Source organism: Panthera leo, chromosome D4 (assembly GCF_018350215.1).
Source record: "Panthera leo isolate Ple1 chromosome D4, P.leo_Ple1_pat1.1, whole genome shotgun sequence".
Lineage (NCBI taxonomy): Eukaryota > Metazoa > Chordata > Mammalia > Carnivora > Felidae > Panthera > Panthera leo.
Window position 1 is genome coordinate 54,987,169 of NC_056691.1, and position 20,776 is coordinate 55,007,944.

At 40.5% G+C, this 20,776-nt stretch overlaps 1 protein-coding gene and 1 pseudogene across 1 annotated transcript; one reads left to right on the top strand and one right to left on the bottom strand.

The window, feature by feature from the left end:
* Positions 1-2,656: 2,656 nt before the first annotated feature.
* Positions 2,657-3,724, top strand: TMEM215 (transmembrane protein 215). Its single transcript, XM_042914151.1, has 2 exons — positions 2,657-2,674; positions 2,959-3,724. The coding sequence occupies exon 2, from the start codon at positions 3,017-3,019 to the stop codon at positions 3,722-3,724; it is 708 nt and encodes a 235-aa protein (XP_042770085.1). The 5' UTR covers positions 2,657-2,674; positions 2,959-3,016.
* Positions 3,725-12,761: 9,037 nt separating this feature from the next.
* Positions 12,762-20,776, bottom strand: part of LOC122205612 — an 88,431-nt pseudogene continuing 80,416 nt past the window's right edge.

The window sequence follows — 20,776 nt, forward strand, 5'->3', positions numbered from 1 at the left end:
AATTTAGGGGTTGTCATCCTATCCACTTGGTGTTTAAAACTATTATAAAGTGGGAAAAGAAGTCAGGAAGGAAGCAACAGGGACATAGCCCGCAGAAGATCAGCATCCCAGGACTCTGTTAAAAATAAAAATAAATACAATAAAGATGACATTACCAAGTAGCTGACGAATGAGTGGCCAAGAGGATAGAAGGGAAATTGGGATAGAATGGTGTCAGTAAAGGCAGGACAAGAAAGGGTTTCAAGAAGGTAAAACGTGTTCAATAACTGTGGCATACCCCGCAAGATGCCTCCTTAATTAATATTCATTCTCCTCTTTTTCCTTGCTAACGAAATCCTTATTGTTTTTCAGAGTGCAGTGAACCTGGTTAAAAATTAAACTGTGATCTCCCAAGCTCTTTTGCGTCTAGACGTGGCCCATATGACATCCCTCTGGCCAAGGGATATAAGCAGATGTCTATCTACTTGGTAAGGCTGTCAAGAAAAAGTGATACAAATGGTCAAACAGTTGGCATCTCACTCTAACTCTTTGCCTTTTCCCCTTTCTTTCCCAAAATAATGATTCTATATCCACAGATACAGCAGCTATCGAATGAACACGAGTACAAAAGACACACACAATGGATGACATGGAAAATTAGGAGTCTGATTCCTGATCTGCTCAGCTGAATGAGTGAGAAACATGGGAGTCAACCCTGACTCCTACTACCATCTTACTTCCTCGGATCCAAGACACTTGACTCTCCCCTTAACTATGCTTCAAATTCTCTTTCTTCTAACCTCCTCTAGTCCCACATTGTTCAGCCCCCTATCATGCCTTGCCTGGCTGACTGCACTGTCCTCCTGGAAGGTCTCCCTGCTTCTACCCTTACCCCTTGCAACCTGCCCTCTAATCTGCTGTCGCCATATCAAAAATGGAATACTTTTGTGTTGATCCTTGCTGAAAATATTTCCATGGTTCTCATCGCCTACTGGATAAAACTGAAGGTCCTTAGCCCCACAGTTAGGCCCTTTATGATTTGGCTCGTGCCTTACATTGATTATGACATAATATGTAAATATATATTTCAACCACGTTGTGAATAAGGACCACTTACCAAGCATGTGCTAAGAGTTTTACATTTTTCTTAGTCCTCATGATGCTTCCCCACATATTTGGTAGTACTATTCTCATTTTGCAGATGAGTCCACTGACTCTCAGGAAGGTTAAGTCACTTTCCCAAGAACATACAGCTTGTTTAAGCAGGGGAAGGCCTGGATGTCACAGCTCTTTCAAAGTTCTTTCCACCGCAGTGCCTTGACATGAAAGAGTATACACCCTTCTCTTTTCTCTTCCTTACTTACTATTCCCCATCTAGCTTAAATGAACATCCTTGTTGAAGAACCACAGCCAAACCAGTCTTGCCCCTGGGGCCAGAAGAATCCATTCCCCCACTGCAGTGGGAAGAGACAGGCAGCTTCAGCAAGGGAGGAGAGAATCCCCCAAAGCTGGAGCTGCAGGAAGGACTGTTCGGCCTGACCTACCCAGTCAAGGCCCCTACTTCTCCTCGCTAGCTAGGTGTCAGGTGCCACTCGCAGGGATAGGGATCCGGGGTCAGAGAGCCCTTCTTCCTCGGCCCAGACAGCCTGGCTGGCACCACCGCAGTGTTGGAGTAGGATCCCAGCTCCAAAACCACTCCCACCGGGGTCCAGAGCTGGAAGACCAGGGGGAAAGGCTCTGCTGACTCCCCAGAAGTCTCGAGCAAGACCTGACACCCACTCCTCACCACTGTGTCAGCCTGGGAGCCGGTCCTGTGGGCTCCGGCGGCACAGCCCGCGCTGCTGCTGGAGCGCCTTTGCACGCCGCTGCCGCCCAGCGCCCGGACCCAGAGCAGCCCGCGGGCGGCGGGACCCTGGAGGAGTGCAGCCCTCTGAGCCCCGCCCGAGAGCCTCAGCCTCGAGGTTGAGAGACGGGCAGTCGGAGAACCTCTTGGGAGCTGCTGTCAGTCGGGTTGGATCACCTAGATTTGTAACTCGATAAAGGTCCAGGTCGCCGAGGGATATCTCCAGCTAGTATCTCTGGCCCTCGGACGGTGAACTCGGAGTCCAGGCTGCCCCGTGGGCAAACCGACTAGAGTTCGGTTCTCCGGCCCCGCGACAGCCTCGCACCCCCGCCCCCCGGCCCTCCCCAAGCACGGAGGCCTTTGCAGCCGTCCTGCTCAGCCCTCCTGGGCAGCGGCGGAACGGACTCCAGCTGCTCCAAGCGCCCCGACTGGGCTCTGGGCAACCTCGTCTGCCCGGGTGGCTCTCCCTGGGGTCTGAACCCCTCGCGCCCCCGCGCGTCCTTCTTTGTTTCTGAGCTTGCTCTGAAAGTGATGTAACGAGGCCAGACTCGCGCGCCGTTTTCCCTCTTTCGCAGACTAAGTCCTTCCTCCCTCCAGCACCCGATACTCTGCGCGCAGAGCCGGGCGCTGGGCTGTGCTGTCACTCCATTCCCAGAGCTCTGGAGACCGACGGGCACTGTTGGGAGAGACGCACTCTCACGTCCCACCTCCTGGATGCAGAGTCAGTGGGGAAAGCTAGGCTTTCCTTCCAGAAACAAGGGAGAGAGCCGAGGGGACAGCTGTTGTGGAGGTTTCTAAGGAGACTCAGACTGGCTTCTTTCCCTGCTCCTGGGAGACGGCAGGAAACCTCAGGTATCTCAGTGACCCCAGTGGGTGGATGTTTATATGAAAGAGACAGAAGCTGCAATAATAAGAGATAGATAGACTGAGAGAACGAGAGAGAGCAAGAGAGCATGCAACAGAAACAGAGGAAGAAATAGAGACCCAGAGACTGCGATTGACAGACAAGTGGAGAGAGACAAAGAGTAAGAGAGATAGAGAGTTGGTGGGTGGGAAATTGACGGTTTTCTTTTCTTTTCTGTTTTTGGTTTTTTGTTTTGTTTTTTTTTAACCCACTGTGGTTTTGCCTCTGACAGAAGGGAGGACCGCTGCTCCCTAGCCAGCAAGCAGCCCCCAACCTGGATGGAGTGAAAGATGCGGCCTGATGACATTAACCCGAGGACTGGGCTAGTGGTAGCCCTGGTCAGTGTCTTTCTGGTCTTTGGCTTCATGTTCACCGTCTCTGGGATGAAAGGAGAGACTCTGGGAAACATACCCCTCCTGGCCATCGGGCCAGCCATCTGCCTGCCAGGCATTGCGGCCATTGCCCTGGCCAGGAAAACTGAGGGATGTACTAAGTGGCCGGAAAATGAGCTGCTGTGGGCCCGCAAGTTGCCCTGCTTCCGGAAACCCAGGGACAAGGAGGTGGTGGAACTGCTGAGGACCCCTTCAGACCTGGAGTCAGGCAAGGGAAGCTCAGATGAGCTGACTAAGAAGGCGGGCCTCAGAGGAAAGCCTCCCCGCCAGGGGCAGACCGAGGTGCCTGTGGCCAGTTCCATCACCACCCCCACACCCACGGAAGAAGGAGAATGCCAGAGCCTGGTCCACAGTGGGCATCAGGAGGAGACATCCAGATACCTGGACGGCTACTGTCCCTCAGGCAGTTCCTTAGCCTACAGTGCCTTGGATGCCAAATGCTCAGCCTGGGACAGATCTGAGTGCCCTGAGCCTGAGGACAGCATCTTCTTTGTGCCCCAGGACAGTATCATCGTTTGCTCCTACAAGCAGAACAGTCCCTATGACAGATACTGTTGTTACATCAATCAGAGTCAAGGCAGGTGGGACCACGAGACAATAGTCTGAGCTTTGCATACAAGAGTCGCTTTGTTGATAGAAACGTGGCTACACTCAGCTTCCAGGGGAAGGAAACTGCCCTGTTCCAACAGCCTTCACACTGTTAGAAATTGATTTGGTATGTGATGGATATACAAACCTGGGGTTCCTGAGAGCCATGTAAATAGGCATGTTGGTGACATATTTTAGGGAAGGGTGATAAGGGTTAAGGACAATGGAAGAGGCATCTGGTAGGAGAGGAAGCAATTCCAGTTGCTTTTTAACAACTAAATCATGCTGGATGTTTTGTAAACATCCAGAAAGTGGATGTTTCTGGTAACCCAGAAAGTGCTACCCAGCACCTGCTAAAAGGAAGAAAAATCTAGAGTGGGCTGCAGATATCAGCCATGAAACAATACGTGGGCTTGCCATAGGGAAACTGAGCTGCTTTCAGTCTGAATAAATTGAAAGACAAAACAATTTAGTGCTTCATTATATGAAATGATTTTTCTCTGGTGAAAGCTCTTCACACTTAATATTTATTTGCTGAAGGAAAAAAAGTCAAGATAGAAAAGCTACATCCCTCTTTAGGTGGGATGGATTTTGGAGAAAGGGGAGTTAAAAACAGTTGAATTATGTAATTGAGTTTTATGACATTATCCTCTGACAAGATCAGAGATTTCAAATAAAGTAAAATAAGTGTGAACAGCTAAGTAAAAAAACTAACAATTTTAGATGGCTATGTTAGTTCTCAAACTCTTCATTTAAATTGATTTACTGGGTCTTTATCTTAAGTGTTTTTTAACATTTACTATCATTCATGTATAATTTCCTCATCAGGTGCAAAATGACTTGACATAATATTTTCATAGATTAGAATTGTGTTCATCAAGTCAAAATGGGTTTTACATATGTATACAAGTGTCTTTAACCTTTCTGGGAGATATGTACTGGTAATTACTATTCCTATATGCCTTGTAAAACCTGGAAACTATGAAGTCAATACATTAGTCTTGAACTTTATGCAGAATTTACATAAAATGCCATGGTTAAACTTCTGGAAGTGTCATTATTTGTACATTTATTCAACATTCACAAAGACTATAAATGCCAATGAAACAAGAGTTAATATACTAGATTTAACTAAAGCTCAGTTTTTATGAAGTTCATCTAATCAGTGAACATTGCATGACAAAGGTCTGTTTTATTTTACACTTAATTTTTTGCTACTGAGGAAAAAAAATCACAATAGGATCCTAACATGTATTTTCTATTTCACTTGCATAATTGTAATAGACAAGAGGGCAATCAGCCAGAATACTCTTTAGTCCCTGTTGAAATTATGTAGAGAAATCGTGGTATATTTCATCTTGAATATCAGAATATTTTGCATGTTTCAAAGAATGATGATTTATTTTTAATGATCAGATAGTTTAAGCGACTTTCTCCTAAAAGGGAAATTGAGGACAAAAATTCTGGACAAAACTCTTTTGTGTATTTCAGGTCCAATTCTGCAAGTCTTTAAGTGTAGCAATTATTCAGTCTTAAAAATCATGGCTTTAAAAATCACAATTTCCAAATCAAGTTCAGCATCAAAAGTATATAATTTTTTTTTTTTAAGTAGGGCTTAAATGTCAGAAAATGAGATGTGTGATCCTGGGCAAATTTTGTCTTCTTGTACTTCAGTTCTTGCTCCTCAGAAATCAAGGAGGAGTGGGACCGACTTACACTAGAGTATGTCTGTCGCTCCTTCCCAGTTTGAATATTCTGTGGCATTATGTCAATGACACTTTATATAATGCCAGGAAATGAGTTACAGCAAAATTCATGCCAAAGTTATGCAATTCATGATAAAAATTGTATGACATGGATTGAATTCTTGCTACTACTTAAAAGAATTTTGTAGATGTATGAAAGCAGATTTGTTTTATTACCAAATATTATTTATTCAACAAATACATTTCTGGAAACAAAATGAAGATGTTAATTAAGGGTAAAATTTTTTCAATATTGGTATAGCCCCAAATAATGTAATGCATACCTTTGCACTAAATGTAATTTACTTTGGATTTGGCATGGAGGGAAAAGAGTTTCCTAAAATCACAATACATCTTAATAATTCTAGTGCATTTTGAAAGATGGAAATCATGTTTCAATGAAGGTGCAAATTATTGGATAACTGTCTTAGGAATAAAAACTTCTAATTTGCTTGTTTTTTGTAGACATCTTTAGAGATGAAGAGATAGCAAGACACTGGAGAGAAATGTTCACAGACACTCAGCAAATCCTACACAGGGTCTGAAAAGAGATGCTTATAGTGTTAGGTATGGCTTAAGGAGTGGAAAAGTTACTTTTTGATTTCTTGGAATCAGCACAAACTCCTTGATATCACATACACATTCCAATGTCCACATCCAAAGTCAATTACTAGTTTAGAAATCTAAGATATTTTATCACATTTTCAAATTCTTTTTGAGAAGAAACTTCCTTCAGTCTTCATCTTCTATCCACCTACTTAAGACACATAAGGTATCTAAATATGCATTTGAGGGCATTTTCTGCAATGCTAAAACAATGGTTTGCAAATGTTAACTGGGTGACTGAACTTTGACCAGAGAGAATAAAATGTGTGATTGTGTGTGTGATTTATTTTTAACATCTTCTATTAAGCAACCCCCTCCTAATATACAGCAAGGTAGCCTAGTGCTCCAAACCAATACCTGTTAAGTAGTATTCAGGAAAAACAGCCATTCTATTGAAAAGATGTGGAAGAAAAGGAAAGCAAGATGAGAAAAGTGTCTGAGCTTGTTAGAGGAAACACAGCAGCTCATTCCAGTCAACAGTTCCAGCAAACTGTTAATATTAACTCAATAGACATGAGGATTGTTCCCTGTTCCCTTCAAGAGCTTTCAGAAAGACATAAATGTAAGTATGCACCAGTTATTTTTTTCACTCATTGTTAATCCAAATAGTCATTTCAACTTGATTTAAATAGGCATTTTATTTTTGAAATGTTTTCTATTGACTTTTTCTTGTTCGACACTCTTATCTATTATGCACATGGGTTCTTTTTCCAAAATGTTTCTTGAATTTAAGTGTGAATTCAGCCAAGATACCCAAGCTGGAGCACGTTTAGACAACCGTTTCAAGATTTAGTTTCTATTACAATCACAGCAAACAAAATCCAGATATGGTGAAGCTCAGACTCCCTTCCAAACCCTACTAACCAGCTTCTTTGAAAATGTTTCCAATACTCAGTGGGTCTTATAACCCACTGAGCTGACACATGTAGGGAAGGAAGATTCATTCTTTTAAATGTTTTGCCCTTTTGTAATATCCAACCTCTATTTATTTATTAATATCTCCCCTCTGCACCTATAGCACCATTTACTTGGTGAATTCACTGTTACTATTACTTTATAACATTAGAGGAAAAATAAATGTTCTTAATCCACAGCTCCACTATCCTAATAGAACTACTGTATTTCCATTTTAGCATATTATCTTCTAGGACTCCCCCGTATGCACCTTGTGTATTATAATTGTGTGTTTTTCTTTTCTATTTGATTTATATCCTAAGTATGTTTTCATGTTTCTATGCAGTGTTCCTGATTACCATTTAACAATTGCATATTATGCCATTTTTGAGAGGTACCATAATTTAACATGCCATTTCTTATTGCTAGCCAGATAGCATGCTTTATGGATGGCTTTGTATGTTTTTTTTTTCCTATTTTTGGTAACACAACTACATTATTTGTGCTTTTCCCAAAGAAGTCTACAGTCGAAAGCTGCCTCCTTATAGATGAGAGTGAGGGGACAGATGTGTACAAGGATCAAACACTTGACATTGTTGGTTTTCTCTTGACTCATGGGCAAGACATAGGGCAAGAGACAAAATAATGCTTCTATAAAAAGGTCCCCCCATTGGGACCAGAGTCAGTATTTTTAAGAATGAGATGAGATGGGGCACCTGGGTGGCTCAGTCAGTTGAGCGTCCAACTTCAGTTCAGGTCATGATCTTGCGGTCCATGAGTTAAAGCCCCACGTCCGGCTCTGTGCTGACAGCTCAGAGCCTGGAGCCTGTTTCAGATTCTGTGTCTCCCTCTTTCTCTCTGTCTCTCTCTTTTGCTCTCTCTCTCTTCTCAAAAATAAATACACGTTAAAAAAAATTAGAAAAAAAAAAAAGAATGAGATGAGATGGAGCCCACCCATATTGTTAAGGGTAAGATGGGACATTTTCCCAGTTAAGATGCTGCTAGTGCATATCTCAAAATCAGATTACAATGGTGTCCATCTTCAAGAGCATGATGTTGAACAGGTAAAACAAAAACTAAATATAGACAATAATTAGTTTGTAATATTTCAACAGCATATCTTTAAAGTATCTTACCATATATTTTATAATATATTTAACATGTGTATATATATATTGCTACCTATTAGTGACTTGCAAGTGAACTGGAATTTCAGGAATTCAATAGACTACTCATGAGTTTTCTGTTTCAATTCCTCAATGGAAAAATTGAACTGAAGACGGAGATATGGACAAGTGCTTGGCTCAAGCAGGCACCTCAATAAAGGACTAAATTCCATTCAGCCTCTTGTCTAGGTAATATGAAATCATGGAAACACCACTAAGTCAGACTTTGATTTCTCACCACCTACCACAGGTTCCTTACTCCATGAACACCCAAAAGAAAGATGTTTATACATGATGCTGTCCAGATACTCACAAACAGGTGGACGTTGAAATAAGATCTCCACAATCTTTTGCAAATTATTCCTGAGCCTGACCCTTCTTAGAGACCCTTTCTTTATTTTTCCCTCTACTTCTCCTCCTGACTGCATGTTAAAACCTGCAGACTTGGTATCCTCAACGACAGTGCAAGGCTTTACATGTTTTATGCATCACAAAGTACAGTGTTACAGAATGGACCAGTTACAAAACAGGGCATAAGGCTATTAAAATATCTCTTGTGCTGCTCTTTGAAAAATCTATCCCAAGAAAGTTAAATACAACAAATGTTTTTGCAATTAATCACTTTCTTACTCTCTGTGGTAATAAATTATTATATATGAGACAACCCTTCAGGCTGAAGCCAGACCACGTCTGTTTAGAAAAAATAGACTTTTGAACATCACCTGCCTGTAATTCAACATGAAAAGTGTGAACACACCTTTGGACCAACTCAAAAAGGCCCACCTGCCCCTATGCTCTTCCCTCCCACTTCTGATACTCTGTGGCAGCTTCTTGGCTATGCCCTGATTTTGCCCTGCAGCTGACCACCCTGAGCCTTTGCCCAGTCCTTTCCTCTGCCTCAAACATCCACCCTTTCCTCACCCTTCTGCTGTTTAACACCCTAACATCCTTCAAAGGGCAGCGGCCACATCTTCCACAATCTTTTAGATGTTCCCACCTAGAACTAATAATTTTACTGTTCTCTGGTGTGACATTACCTCCACCATTATCATTGCACATATTAGCTGAGTGTGTGTTTGTCTCTCCAACTACAGTGTGAGTTCTTTGAGGGCAGGGGTCACATTTTATTCGTCTTTCCACTCCACCCTCCCCACACACACTTTGCCCTGCTCAATGAAAACTCTAAATTGAACCACTTGGGTCACTCTCACAGCCTTCCTTCTTCCCCATTCTCGCAGGGAAAAAAAAATCTACCTTCTTGATTTGAACTAAATTAAATTTAATATAGTCAGCAAAAACATGGGTTAAAATAGGCTTCTGTGGGTTGGGACCCTAACTTTTATTTAGCATATTGTTTCTTTGGGAAAACCACATCTTACATAACAAGGAGAAGAAAGAAATAAACCATTCCAGAATATTTTCTCCTCCCTCCATGCCTGACCTAACTCCCACTCTCTGCTTCCCTCCATGAGTCAGTTACCATACTACACATGCAACAAGAACTAGTGGTTCTAGAAGCACCTGACAACCAAGCTTTTGAATTCCTGACCAGAAAGAAGGTGAATCAACGTACTCGGGTTAATTCTGTAAGTAGGTCAACAAAATATAATTCCCCAGCCTGGCTATTGTCCTTCTATTATGCTTCCATCCAATAATCCTTAACAGAACTTTCTAGGCCACCTGGGTATTCTTTCAGGACACTCTCGGGGGGCTGAGTTGCAGACCCGCACTCCCACCCTCAGTGAAGCTTTTCTTCTCCACAAAGACTGTGAGATGCTCAGAGACTGGTTTGTTGTTTAGAGAAGGCTCTGGTTTGTTCTGGAACAAGATGATGGCACTGCTCAGCAATTCCCCTGAGTAGTAGTGAGGCCATTCTTAATAAACTTCCAACTCATATAACTTACCCTGTGAATTTCCCAAACTATCTGACTGGGTAAAAGTGGCATTTAATTTGAGTAAGTCTTTTTCTTGACCATGGCGATTATCCTTCAGCAACAGCAAAAAGGATCTCATTTGAGTATGAGTGGAGAAGGGTATAGCAAAAGAAGAATGTGTCTGTATGGAACTGTCGGCACAGGGAGAAGAGCCAACAATCCCTCATTAAGCCAGTCACTGTTGTGACATACTCCCCTGACATCACCACCTCTCATCTCAAACTTAGCACCAAATGCTAGAAAATGGACTGAGAGGATAAACCAAACAGAAAAATGTTTTAAAACTGAAAAGAATAAAAGGAAAATACTAGAGAATTTTGATACATTTTTTTAAATGGCTAAGAAAAGAAATATAAACAATTTAAGAGTATCTTCCAATAAGGGCAAAATTTAGCTAAAAATATCTTACTGGCTGGACAGAGTCAAAAGGAATGTAAAATAGCATCCACTAAATAAGATCAAACTGGTTTAAAAATTATTCAGTAGAGGGGTGCCTGGGTGGTTCAGTGGCTTATGCATCCTACTCTTGATCTCAGCTTAGGTCCTGATCAGGTGGTAAGTTCAAGCCCCAAGTTGGGCTTGAGCCTACTTTAAAAAAAAAAATTACTCAAAAGACTAAAAAGCACAATAAAAACTAGAAAGTTAAAGGAGTATAAGTAAATATTATTAGGAGAAGTATTCAAAGTTAAATCACTTAAATGCATAAATTCAACAAAAATGTCCCACTGAAAGAACAGGGTGTGAGATATGAGCAGTAATACCAAGACCAGGACCGAGAGCCCATCAGTGTGTGCCTGGCAGAGGCAAGGACAGACAAGGAACAGGGCTAGGCTGAGTTCTCCTCCCTGGAGATTCCCACCCCCCAAAAGGCTCTCACTCTTCAGGTAGGAAAAACACAGAGCCCAGAATTGTTGCTCCCCCACAAGCCTAAAGTCCCTCCAAAGCTCACCGCTCACCCTCCTGTGTTAGAATAGAGGCCAGCAGCAAACACATTGAAGGGCAATGTGCAATCATGGCCTCATGGAGGTCCTAACACAGGAGAAGAGTCACTGATTACACCTTTGTCAGCCTTGCCTGGTCTCTGTCCTCTGTATCCCCTCTTTCCACAAGCAGCCTAGCATGCATTCCTTCACTCAACAAGTCCTGGTTAAGCAGTGCTGGGTGTTGTGCTGGTCTGAGATATCACAACGAATAGACAAAGCTCCTGTTTTTATGGAGCTCACAGCCTAGCAGGAGGAGGCTGCTGAGTAAAACAATGTGCCAGGGTGGCTCAGTTGGTTAAGTGTCCAACTTCAGCATGGTCTCACAGTTTGTGAGTTCCAGCCCCACATGGGGCTCTCTGCTGTCAACTCAGAGTCAGCTTTGGGTCCTCTGTCCCCCTTTCTCTCTGCCCTTCCCCTGCTCGCACTTTCTCTCTATCTCCCTCTCTCTCTCTCTCTCAAAAATAAACATTTAAAAATTAAAAAAAAAAAAAAGGGACAGAGCTTCCATACCCTCTCAGATCACACCACTCTTACTGAATCTCAGCCTGTTCATCAACCTGAAAAGTCTCCTGGTCCAACCTCTTGGGTTTTTATAGAGAGGCCTCATCATATAGGCATAATTGATCAAATCATTGACCATTGGTAACTGACTCAATCTCCAGCCCCTCTCCCCTCACCAGAGATCAGTGGGTGGGACTGAAATTTCCAACCCTCTAATCAAGAGGTTGATTCCCCTGGCAACCAGCCCCCATCTGGTGACCCAGGGGTTTTCCAAAAGTCACCTCACTGACATAACAAAAGACACCTTCATGGTGGTCACCACCTAGGAAATTTCTACAGTTTTAGGAGCTTTATGCCAGAAACTGGACAAAGACCAAATACACATTCCTTAATATGAATCACAATATCACAGTGTCATGGGAGAAAATGTCTGATATGAGACCTGAAGAATGCGTAGGAAGTAGCTGACTAAAGAGGGAAGAAAGTGTTCCAAGCCAAGAAAACACTGTTTATGAAGGCAAAGAAAGAAGAGAAAGCACAACACATATTTATTTGGAGAAATGCACAACATCATTAGATGGCTGGAGAGGGGGCCAGGTAGAGAAGAGCCAAGCCATGCCTTGAGCCTCTCCCCCCATCACATTTAGGCTTCACTAGGCCAAGAGACCCTGTACCAGACTGTCAGAGATGGAAGGAAGCTTAGAAATAATCCCATTGGCCTCTTATTATACAGAGGAAGAAGGCCTGGCCAGCCTGCTTGTCTGCAGCACAACCATAAGGAAGGAAGATTAGACTCATCTTGACTAGAGTTCACAGGTTTAACAGAATTCTACTTTAAGAAGAATTGATTCAACAAGCAACTGTTTGATTTGGTTGCATTTCAGGGGCAAGGTTCCTTTCCACTTGGAGACAAATAACTAATCAAATTAAGCAGTCCACCTTTCCAACAATTGTTTTGCTCTTAGATGCACTAAAATAATTTGGAGCTCTTTTTTTTTTTTTTTTATCGGCAACTTAGAATGCAAAGTATTTTATCTTCAAACTTCTAAATTTGAAAAAAAAAAAAAACAGCTTCGGTTAAATAATAGTTTTCCAAAGCTGAATGTGCTCATTTGGAGCTCTGTTTTTCTGCCTGCAGTACAAAACAACTTCCTACAACTCCTAGGCAGGAACACTACTGTCTTGACGATCTGTGGTTGGATGAATGGATCAATCTCAGTTGGTAAAATCCCTTTTTTCCTTAGTAAGGGCTTAAAAAAATTCTAGAACAGATGTACTTTTCTAGTCTTACACAGACACTTTGATTCCAAATGTCTCCTGAGTATATACCATATACAGAAATCTATCTTAATCCTCCTCACTTTCATATACTTCAGAAATGTGCGTGGACACACTCACCACACTGTGTCCATTCACTAACAGGAAGAATGCTGTGCCTCCTAAAGATCTTGATGAGCTCACTCATGTTGACGTGATCAGGTACAAGAAACTTGGTTTTGTCCAGGACAGGAAGTAGCTCTCACCCTTGTACTGTTCTATTATCACTGGGATTTTCATTGGCTGCGGGGCTCTTGGATAAGTCAGACATCTTCTATTCTTTGTTGGAAGGTGTGGAGCTGCTTGAAGGTCTTCTCTGAAGGCATGGTGAGGAAGGTGAGGCAGAGAGGCAAGGTCCCGTCTGTTCCAGGCAGCTGTGGGAGTGGCGGAGGCTCCGACCGTGTCTAAAATAATTTAGAGCTTGTGAAGCACCTGGCTGGTTCAGTCAGTTAAGCATCCGACCTTGCTCAGGTCATGATCTCACTGTTTGTGGGTTGGAGCCCCACATTGGGCTCTGTGCTGACAGCTCAGAGCCCAGAGCCTGCTTCTGATTCTGTGTCTCCCTCCCCTGCCCTCTCTCTCTGCTCCCACACTTGCTCTCTGTCTCTCTCAAAAATAAATAAATAAATAACATTAAAAAAATAAATAAATAATGAAATAAAATAATTTAGAGCTCTTAAGTGATATTAAGAGATATTAAGTGAAAATATTTGATATAAACAGCTAAAATCACCATCACTGTGATACTTACAATTATTACAGACAGGTTAATATAAGGGAAAACTTTTTTCCATCATGGAGTAGCCAACAATGATTGTGAAATTAACTGGATATATATCTCTGTGGTCAACATTTTCTGTGTTTCAAAATGTCCCTAATTTCTCCCTTACTTCAGCTGCCTGGAACTCATGTCTCTTGTACAGATATATCTATTCCTGCACAGATACATCTATCATTCTCAAAGAGTGTCTCGTGCTATGTTAGTTCCTTTATATGTGAATATATGTTACACAATAAAACATTTTAACACTCAAATAAGTTTGGGAATTACTGGGCTAAACCAAGATAAATATATTTTTTTTAACAGTATGTATCCCCAACATCCAGAACAGGACCTAGTACAGAGTATGCACTAAATAAGTACTTGTTGAATTAATAAATGTGGAATTCCATAAAGTCATTTATTTATTCACATTCTTTGTGATATATAAGAAGGGAACTGAGTTTGCAGCATTCTGTTGGGCTGTCCTCAGGACTAGCATTGTGAAATCTTGCCCTAATCTCTAAATCTAGAAGCACTAATCATGAAAAAGAAGACAAATTTCCAGAAATCAAAATAAAGAGTCAAAGGAAAGAGAAGGAAGTTACATAATCTCCAGAATTACCCTCATGTTCATGGCCCTTGCCATTCACCCAAGAACAGTCCTCTAACAAACTACTCTTCCCTTAGCAGGGAGAATTTGGGTGATCAGAGCAAAGACATATCTGCCAGACATATTTTGCCTCCAGACGCTAATTTCCTAGGTATCCAAGTTTTGCTCAAAAAAGGTTGCCAGGTCCTGCCTTCAACTCAGAAATTAAATTAGTCCTAGATACCAGAAATTGATGAGGAGTGTTTATAAGAGTTCTAAGAAGCTTTATGATACAGAAGAAGTAAGTTATGGAACCAGCAACCCATGGGAAATTGGAATCCCTGCCTTCCCTAGTCCCATCCCCATAAGACTGGCATTCTCAGCCTCATTCAAGACCTGAGCAAATATCATCAAGGTAGTCCAGTGGTTACCAAACTCTAACATACATCAGAATCACCTATAGGGCCTGTTAAAATACAGATTGCTGGAACTCACCCCCAGAGTCTCTGATTCAGTGGAATTTACATTACTGTGAAATTCTCAGATGATGCCAATGGTGATGGTTTCTGGTTGCTTCCTCACCACTACTTGTGCTTTCAACTGGTTTTATAGCCATAAGTCTAGTATAGACCCATGGGTCCAATCATGCAGTAGCATTTGGATCTAATGACTGGTGTATAATAGGCACTCAGTAAATAATTTGAATTAATAAATAATTATTTGTCTAATCCCTAAGATCTACTTTTAGAAAGTGTTCCCCCCCTTCCTTGATGAAACTGGAGCCCAATTTGCTCAACTGGGCTCATGACCCTTTCTGCCTGCCTCCAAGTCCTACAGAGACCATGTGCCCCAAAGCCAGACCTTTTGACTAGTGACAAGGGATATGATGGAGCCCAAGTGGGACAGGCCCTCTTTAGACTCCTGGCCTGCCTGGTAAAAGCCAATTCCATCATGATCTAGTTTGTTCCAACCATTTCTGGTTGATTCCTCTCCCTGCCAGGCCACTCCTGAGCTCCCCAGCAGGATACTTCACAGCTGTGTTGGGACATGGGACAGGTATCTGAACCAGGTTCCAATGATGACTTTGAAATAGAGACTTCACAAGAGATCTTGAAAGCCTGCCCAATCAGCTAGAATAAACGGTGGTTTACTTTATTATTTTCTTTTGTACTATTTTAGCCATGCTGTAAGTGCACAGACCCCAATGGCTAATTTTATTCTTCCCTGCCTGTGACTGAGATACGTGAACTGTGTAGAAGAGAAAAATGTACTATGCCCCTGAAAGAGCAATATACTTGGGCTTTGATAGATTATGGGAAAAGTGAATTCCAAGAAAAAAGGTTTTTCTAAGAAATTCATAAATAAAAATTAAAATCTGTTATTTATCACTATTCAAACATTTTAATATTCTCCACAATCCTGTGTCACTGAGGAAGTCCAGGTAACCACTTATGTATAAACACCTGATAGAATGGCCCATCTGTGCTAAACCACAGCCTTCCCACTCCTTTTCTGATGCAGCTTCTACCACTGTTTCCCTTGGAAACCGAAGAAGCAGCTGTCTGCAAAAACATCTCTCTCCCTCCTCACTCATCAGTCCAAAGGACTAGCAGCTTGTTTTCTTGCTCATTGAAAACATCTGATGTTGGGGGATGGCTTGCATGTGGGGGGCAATACAAAAGAAATTACCACAGTGGGTCAGACACATTGTGCATTCTGTCTAGTATTCTTTCTTAGATAGTTTCATATTCCTCTTCATTTTATGTGATACACCACCAATTTCTTCTCTGTGTTGTAATAATTTGTGTACACCTTCCCTACTAGATCTCAGGTTATTTAAAGTCCAGGGAGGACATAAATCTTCTGTTTGGCATTCACTACATATTTATTAATATATTATAATAATAGCATATAATTATAACCTGATTATAATCCAATGACAAAAGTTCTAGCATCCATTGAGGATTCCTGCCTAATTGACTATTACCATAATGGCTGTTAAATATTCACTTTTCTTCATTCATTCTACTTTTATCAGTTGGAATTCTACTCTCAGAAAGAACTTTTCCTTCTCCATTTATTTGTTCACTTACTTATTTATAAACAAATATGGACTCATGGATTATTACTTTATGAAATGAGTTCTAATCTGTTTCTATCAATTTTTAATTATCAAATTGTCATGGATTATTTCATGCATGGGTTATAATCTGTTACTATCATTGTTTAAAGCTCAAATTGTCCCAGATTTGGCCAGGGGGAAATTCCTTGAAGCTTGCTCCTCTCCCTGTGGCATATCTCCATCCTATTTCAAACACTACTTCCTATCTCATGATGTTTCCATAACACACTTATTAATTACAAAAAGAGAAACAGTAATTATGCAGTAGATAAGCCTGGTAGACATAACCTTAACTAGTGACCAAAGTTCATATCACCAGCAATGGTGCCTCCTGATACTCTGCAGTGAGAAGGACAAATCATTACTTTGATGGTATTTCTGCCAAAAAATGAATAACCCCAATCTGATCATAAGGAGACATCAGAAAAATCTACCAAGGGACATTCTACAAAAGAACTGGCCAGTACTCTTCAAAAATGTCAAGTTCATGAAAGACTAAGAAATGGTCCTGGATTAAAGACTAGAGACATGATACCAAATGCAATGTGTGATCCTGGATAGGGTACTAGATCGGAGGGAAAAAACAGCTGTTAAATATTATTGGGAAACTTAGAAAAATTTTAATAAAGTTTGGAGATAATAGTATTATATCCATGTTAATTTTCTGATTTTGATAATTGTATTATGGTCATACAAAAGAATGTTTCATTCTTAGGGATTTAGACACTGAAGTGCTAGAGGGAAAGAAGTATCATGCCTGCACATTACTCCCAAAAGGTTCAGAAGACTAATAAGGCAGATGTGGCAACCTGGTTGAAGGGTACATGGGAAAGTGGGTGAAAGTATGTTGGTATTTTTTGTGCTGCTCTTGCAACTTTTCAGTATGCTTGAAATTATTTCAAAACAAAAAGTTATAAAAACTGAGTTGCATAAAAGTCAACACTACCATTTACTTATTTTTTATTCATTTATACTTCACTACATTCTATAGAGGATTAAAGGCAATTTATAAGTCTTTCTATCCAACAGGATTTTTTTTTTCAATTAACTGTCTTCAGCTGAGTTCCCCTAGAAGCAGACCAGAGCCAAGTATTTGAGTACAAATAGCTGATTTGGGACATGATCCTAAAAAGCATCTTGTCTTGCAAGAAATGTAAAAGAAATTCTTCAGAGACAAGGAAAATGATTAGGATCTTGGTTAGGAACTTGGATGTACATAAAGGAACTTAGATCTAATAAAGAAAGGAAGAACATTAGAGAAGGAATAAGTGAAGATCAAATAAAAACTTTCTTATTCTTACTCTTAATTGCTCTAACAAATAACAATTTATTCAAAATAACAATATCAACAATGTTTGATTATTTGATTATTATAACCCATAGTTAAGAAAAATGAATGACAACAATGACACAAATTATTTGATTATTATAACCCATAGTGAAGAAAAATGACAACAATGACACAAATTATTTGATTATTATAACCCATAGTTAAGAAAAATGACAATGACACAAATTATTTGATTATTATAACCCATAGTTAAGAAAAATGAATGACAACAATGACACAAAGGACAAGAGAGAGAAATTAGGAATATTTTGTTATAAGGTACTTGCACTGCGAGTGAAGTGGTGTAGTGTTATTAGAAAGTAGGCTTGGGTAAGTCATAAATGTGTGTTGCAAACTCTAGGCCAACCACTAAAAATGTTGTTGTTGTTTTTTAAAGTATAACCAATATGCTAAGAGAAAGGAGAAAAATGAAAATTTTCAGTTAAAACTACAAATGGCAGGAGTGCTTGACTGGCTCAGTTGGTTGAGTGTGCAACTCTTGATTTCAGCTCAAGTCATGATCTCATGGTTCGTGAGTTTGAACCCCGCATCAGGCTCCCTGCTAATGGCACGGAGGGGATTCTCTCTCCCTCTGTCTCTGCCCCTCCCCCCTCTCAAAATAAATAAACTTTAAAAAATAAAAAAATAAAAATAAAACCACAAATGGCGGAAAAAGAGTGGAAGACAGAATTAGGAATAAAGAATGAGAGCAACAAATAGAAAACAGCAACAAATATGGTAGATATTAATCCAACTATATCAATAACCACTTTAAACAATGGCCTAAACACACCAATTAAAAGACAAAGATAGGCAAAGTGGATCAGAAAATAAGATTCAACTATATGTTGTGTATAAAAAATCCACTATAAATACAAAGTAGATTAAAAGTAGAGGAATAGAGAAAAACATACCATGCTAACACTAATCAAAAGAAAACCGGAGGGGCATCTGGGTGGCTCAGTGAGTTGAGCATCTGACTTCAGCTCAGGTCATGATCTCGAAGTTCGTGAGTTCAGGCCCCGCGTCAGGCTCCGTGCTTACAGCTCAGAACCTGGAGCCTGCTTCAGATTCTGTGTCTCCCTCTCTCTGTCTCTCCCCCACTCACACTTTGTCTCTCTCTCTCTCTCTCTCTCTCTCTCAAAAATTAAGATTAAAAAAATTTTTTTCTAAAAAGAAAGCTGGAGTAACTATATTAATTTCAGACAGAGCAGACTTCAGAGCAAAGAAAATTTTCAGGGATAAAGAGGGTTCTATGAACTGAATTGTGTCCTCCCAAATTCGTATGTTGACTCCCTATGCCCCAATTTGACTACATTTGGGAATAGGGCTTATAAGGAGGGAAGTAAAGCTAAATGAGGTCATAATAGTGGGTCACTGATATAGTAGGATTGGTGTCCTAAGAAGAGACACAGAGAGCTTGTTCTCTCTCTTTCTCCAAATGTGCTCAAAGAAGAGAGCAAGTGAGCACCCAGTGAGATGGCAGCCACCTACAAGCCAGAAAGAGAGGCCCTACCAGAAACTAACCATGCCAGCACCCTTATCTCAGACTCCCAGCCTGATATAAAAACTGAGAAAATGAGTGTCTGTTGTTTAAGCCAACTGGTCAATGGTATTTCATTATGGCAGCCCATACTAAGACAGAGAGACATTACATAATGATAAAGGGATCAATTCACCAAGGAGATACAGCAACCTTTGATGTGGATGCAACTAACAACATAGTGCAAAATACATGAGTTAAAAACCAACAGAAATGCAAGGAGAAATAGTTGGAGACATGAATACCCTTCTATCAAAAAGAGGCAGATCCAGCAGGCAGAATATATCAGATGTGAAAAAGGGGTTATCACTACAGATCCCATGAGCATTAAAAGGATAGTAAATGAATACTGTGAACAACTCTATCACAAATTTGATAATTGGAATGAAAAGGACCAATTCCTTGAAAGACACAATTTGCCAAAACTCACATAAGAAGAAATAGACAATCTGAATAGGCCAATATCTATTAAATAAATTGAATCAATGATTAATAACATTCCAAAATTGAAAGCACCAGATCCACATGGGTTCACTGATAAGTTCTTACCAACATTTAGGAAAGGAATTAAACCAATTCTCTACAATCTCTTTCTGATGGGAGGGAATGTTTCCTAAATCATTCTATGACTCAGAATTACCATAATACCAAAACCAGACAAAGACTTCAAAAGGAAAGAAAACTATAGACCAATATCTCTCACAAACATAGATGCAAAAAGCCTTGACAAAATATTAGCAAATCTAATCCAACAACATATAAAAAGAATTGCACAACACAACCAAGTGGTATTTACCCCAGGTAGGCATGGTTGCTTCAACATTCAAAAAGCAATTAATGTAATCCTTCATATCAACAAGCTAAAGAAGAAAAATCAGGTGATCATATTAAAAGGTACAGAGAGGCACCTGGGTGATACAGTGGATTGGGCGTCTTACTCTTGGTTTTGCCTCAACTCATGATCCCAGGGTCGTGGGGTCGAGCCCCTAGTCTGGCTTCACACTGAACATGAAAACTCTCTCCCTCTGCCCCTCCCCCTTTCCTCCACTTGTGCTTCTCTCTTTCTCTAAAGTAAAAAAAAAAAAAAAAAAAAAAATTAAAATTAAAAAAAAGAAATCTAAAACACTGACCACACCAAATGCTGAGAAGGTTGTGGAGCAATAGAAACTCTCATTCATTGTTGATAGAAATTCAAAATGGTACAGCACTTTGGAAAATAGTTCGCAGATTTCCTACAAAACTAACATACTCTTACTATATTGCAGTCCTTGGTATTTACTTGAAAAAGTTGAAATGTATGACCCAAAAACCTATGCGCAGATATTTGTAACAACTTTATTAATAATTGCCAAAACTCGGAAGCAATCAGGATATACTTCAGTGGGTGAATGGAAAAATAAACTGTGGTACATCTAGACTATGGCATATTATTGAACGCTAAAAAGAAATGAGCTATCAAACCATGAAAATATATGGAAGAATCTTAAATGCACATCACTAAGTGAAAGAAGTCATTCTGAAAAGACTACATACTGTATGATTCCAACTATACGATATTCTGGAGAAGGCAAAAATAT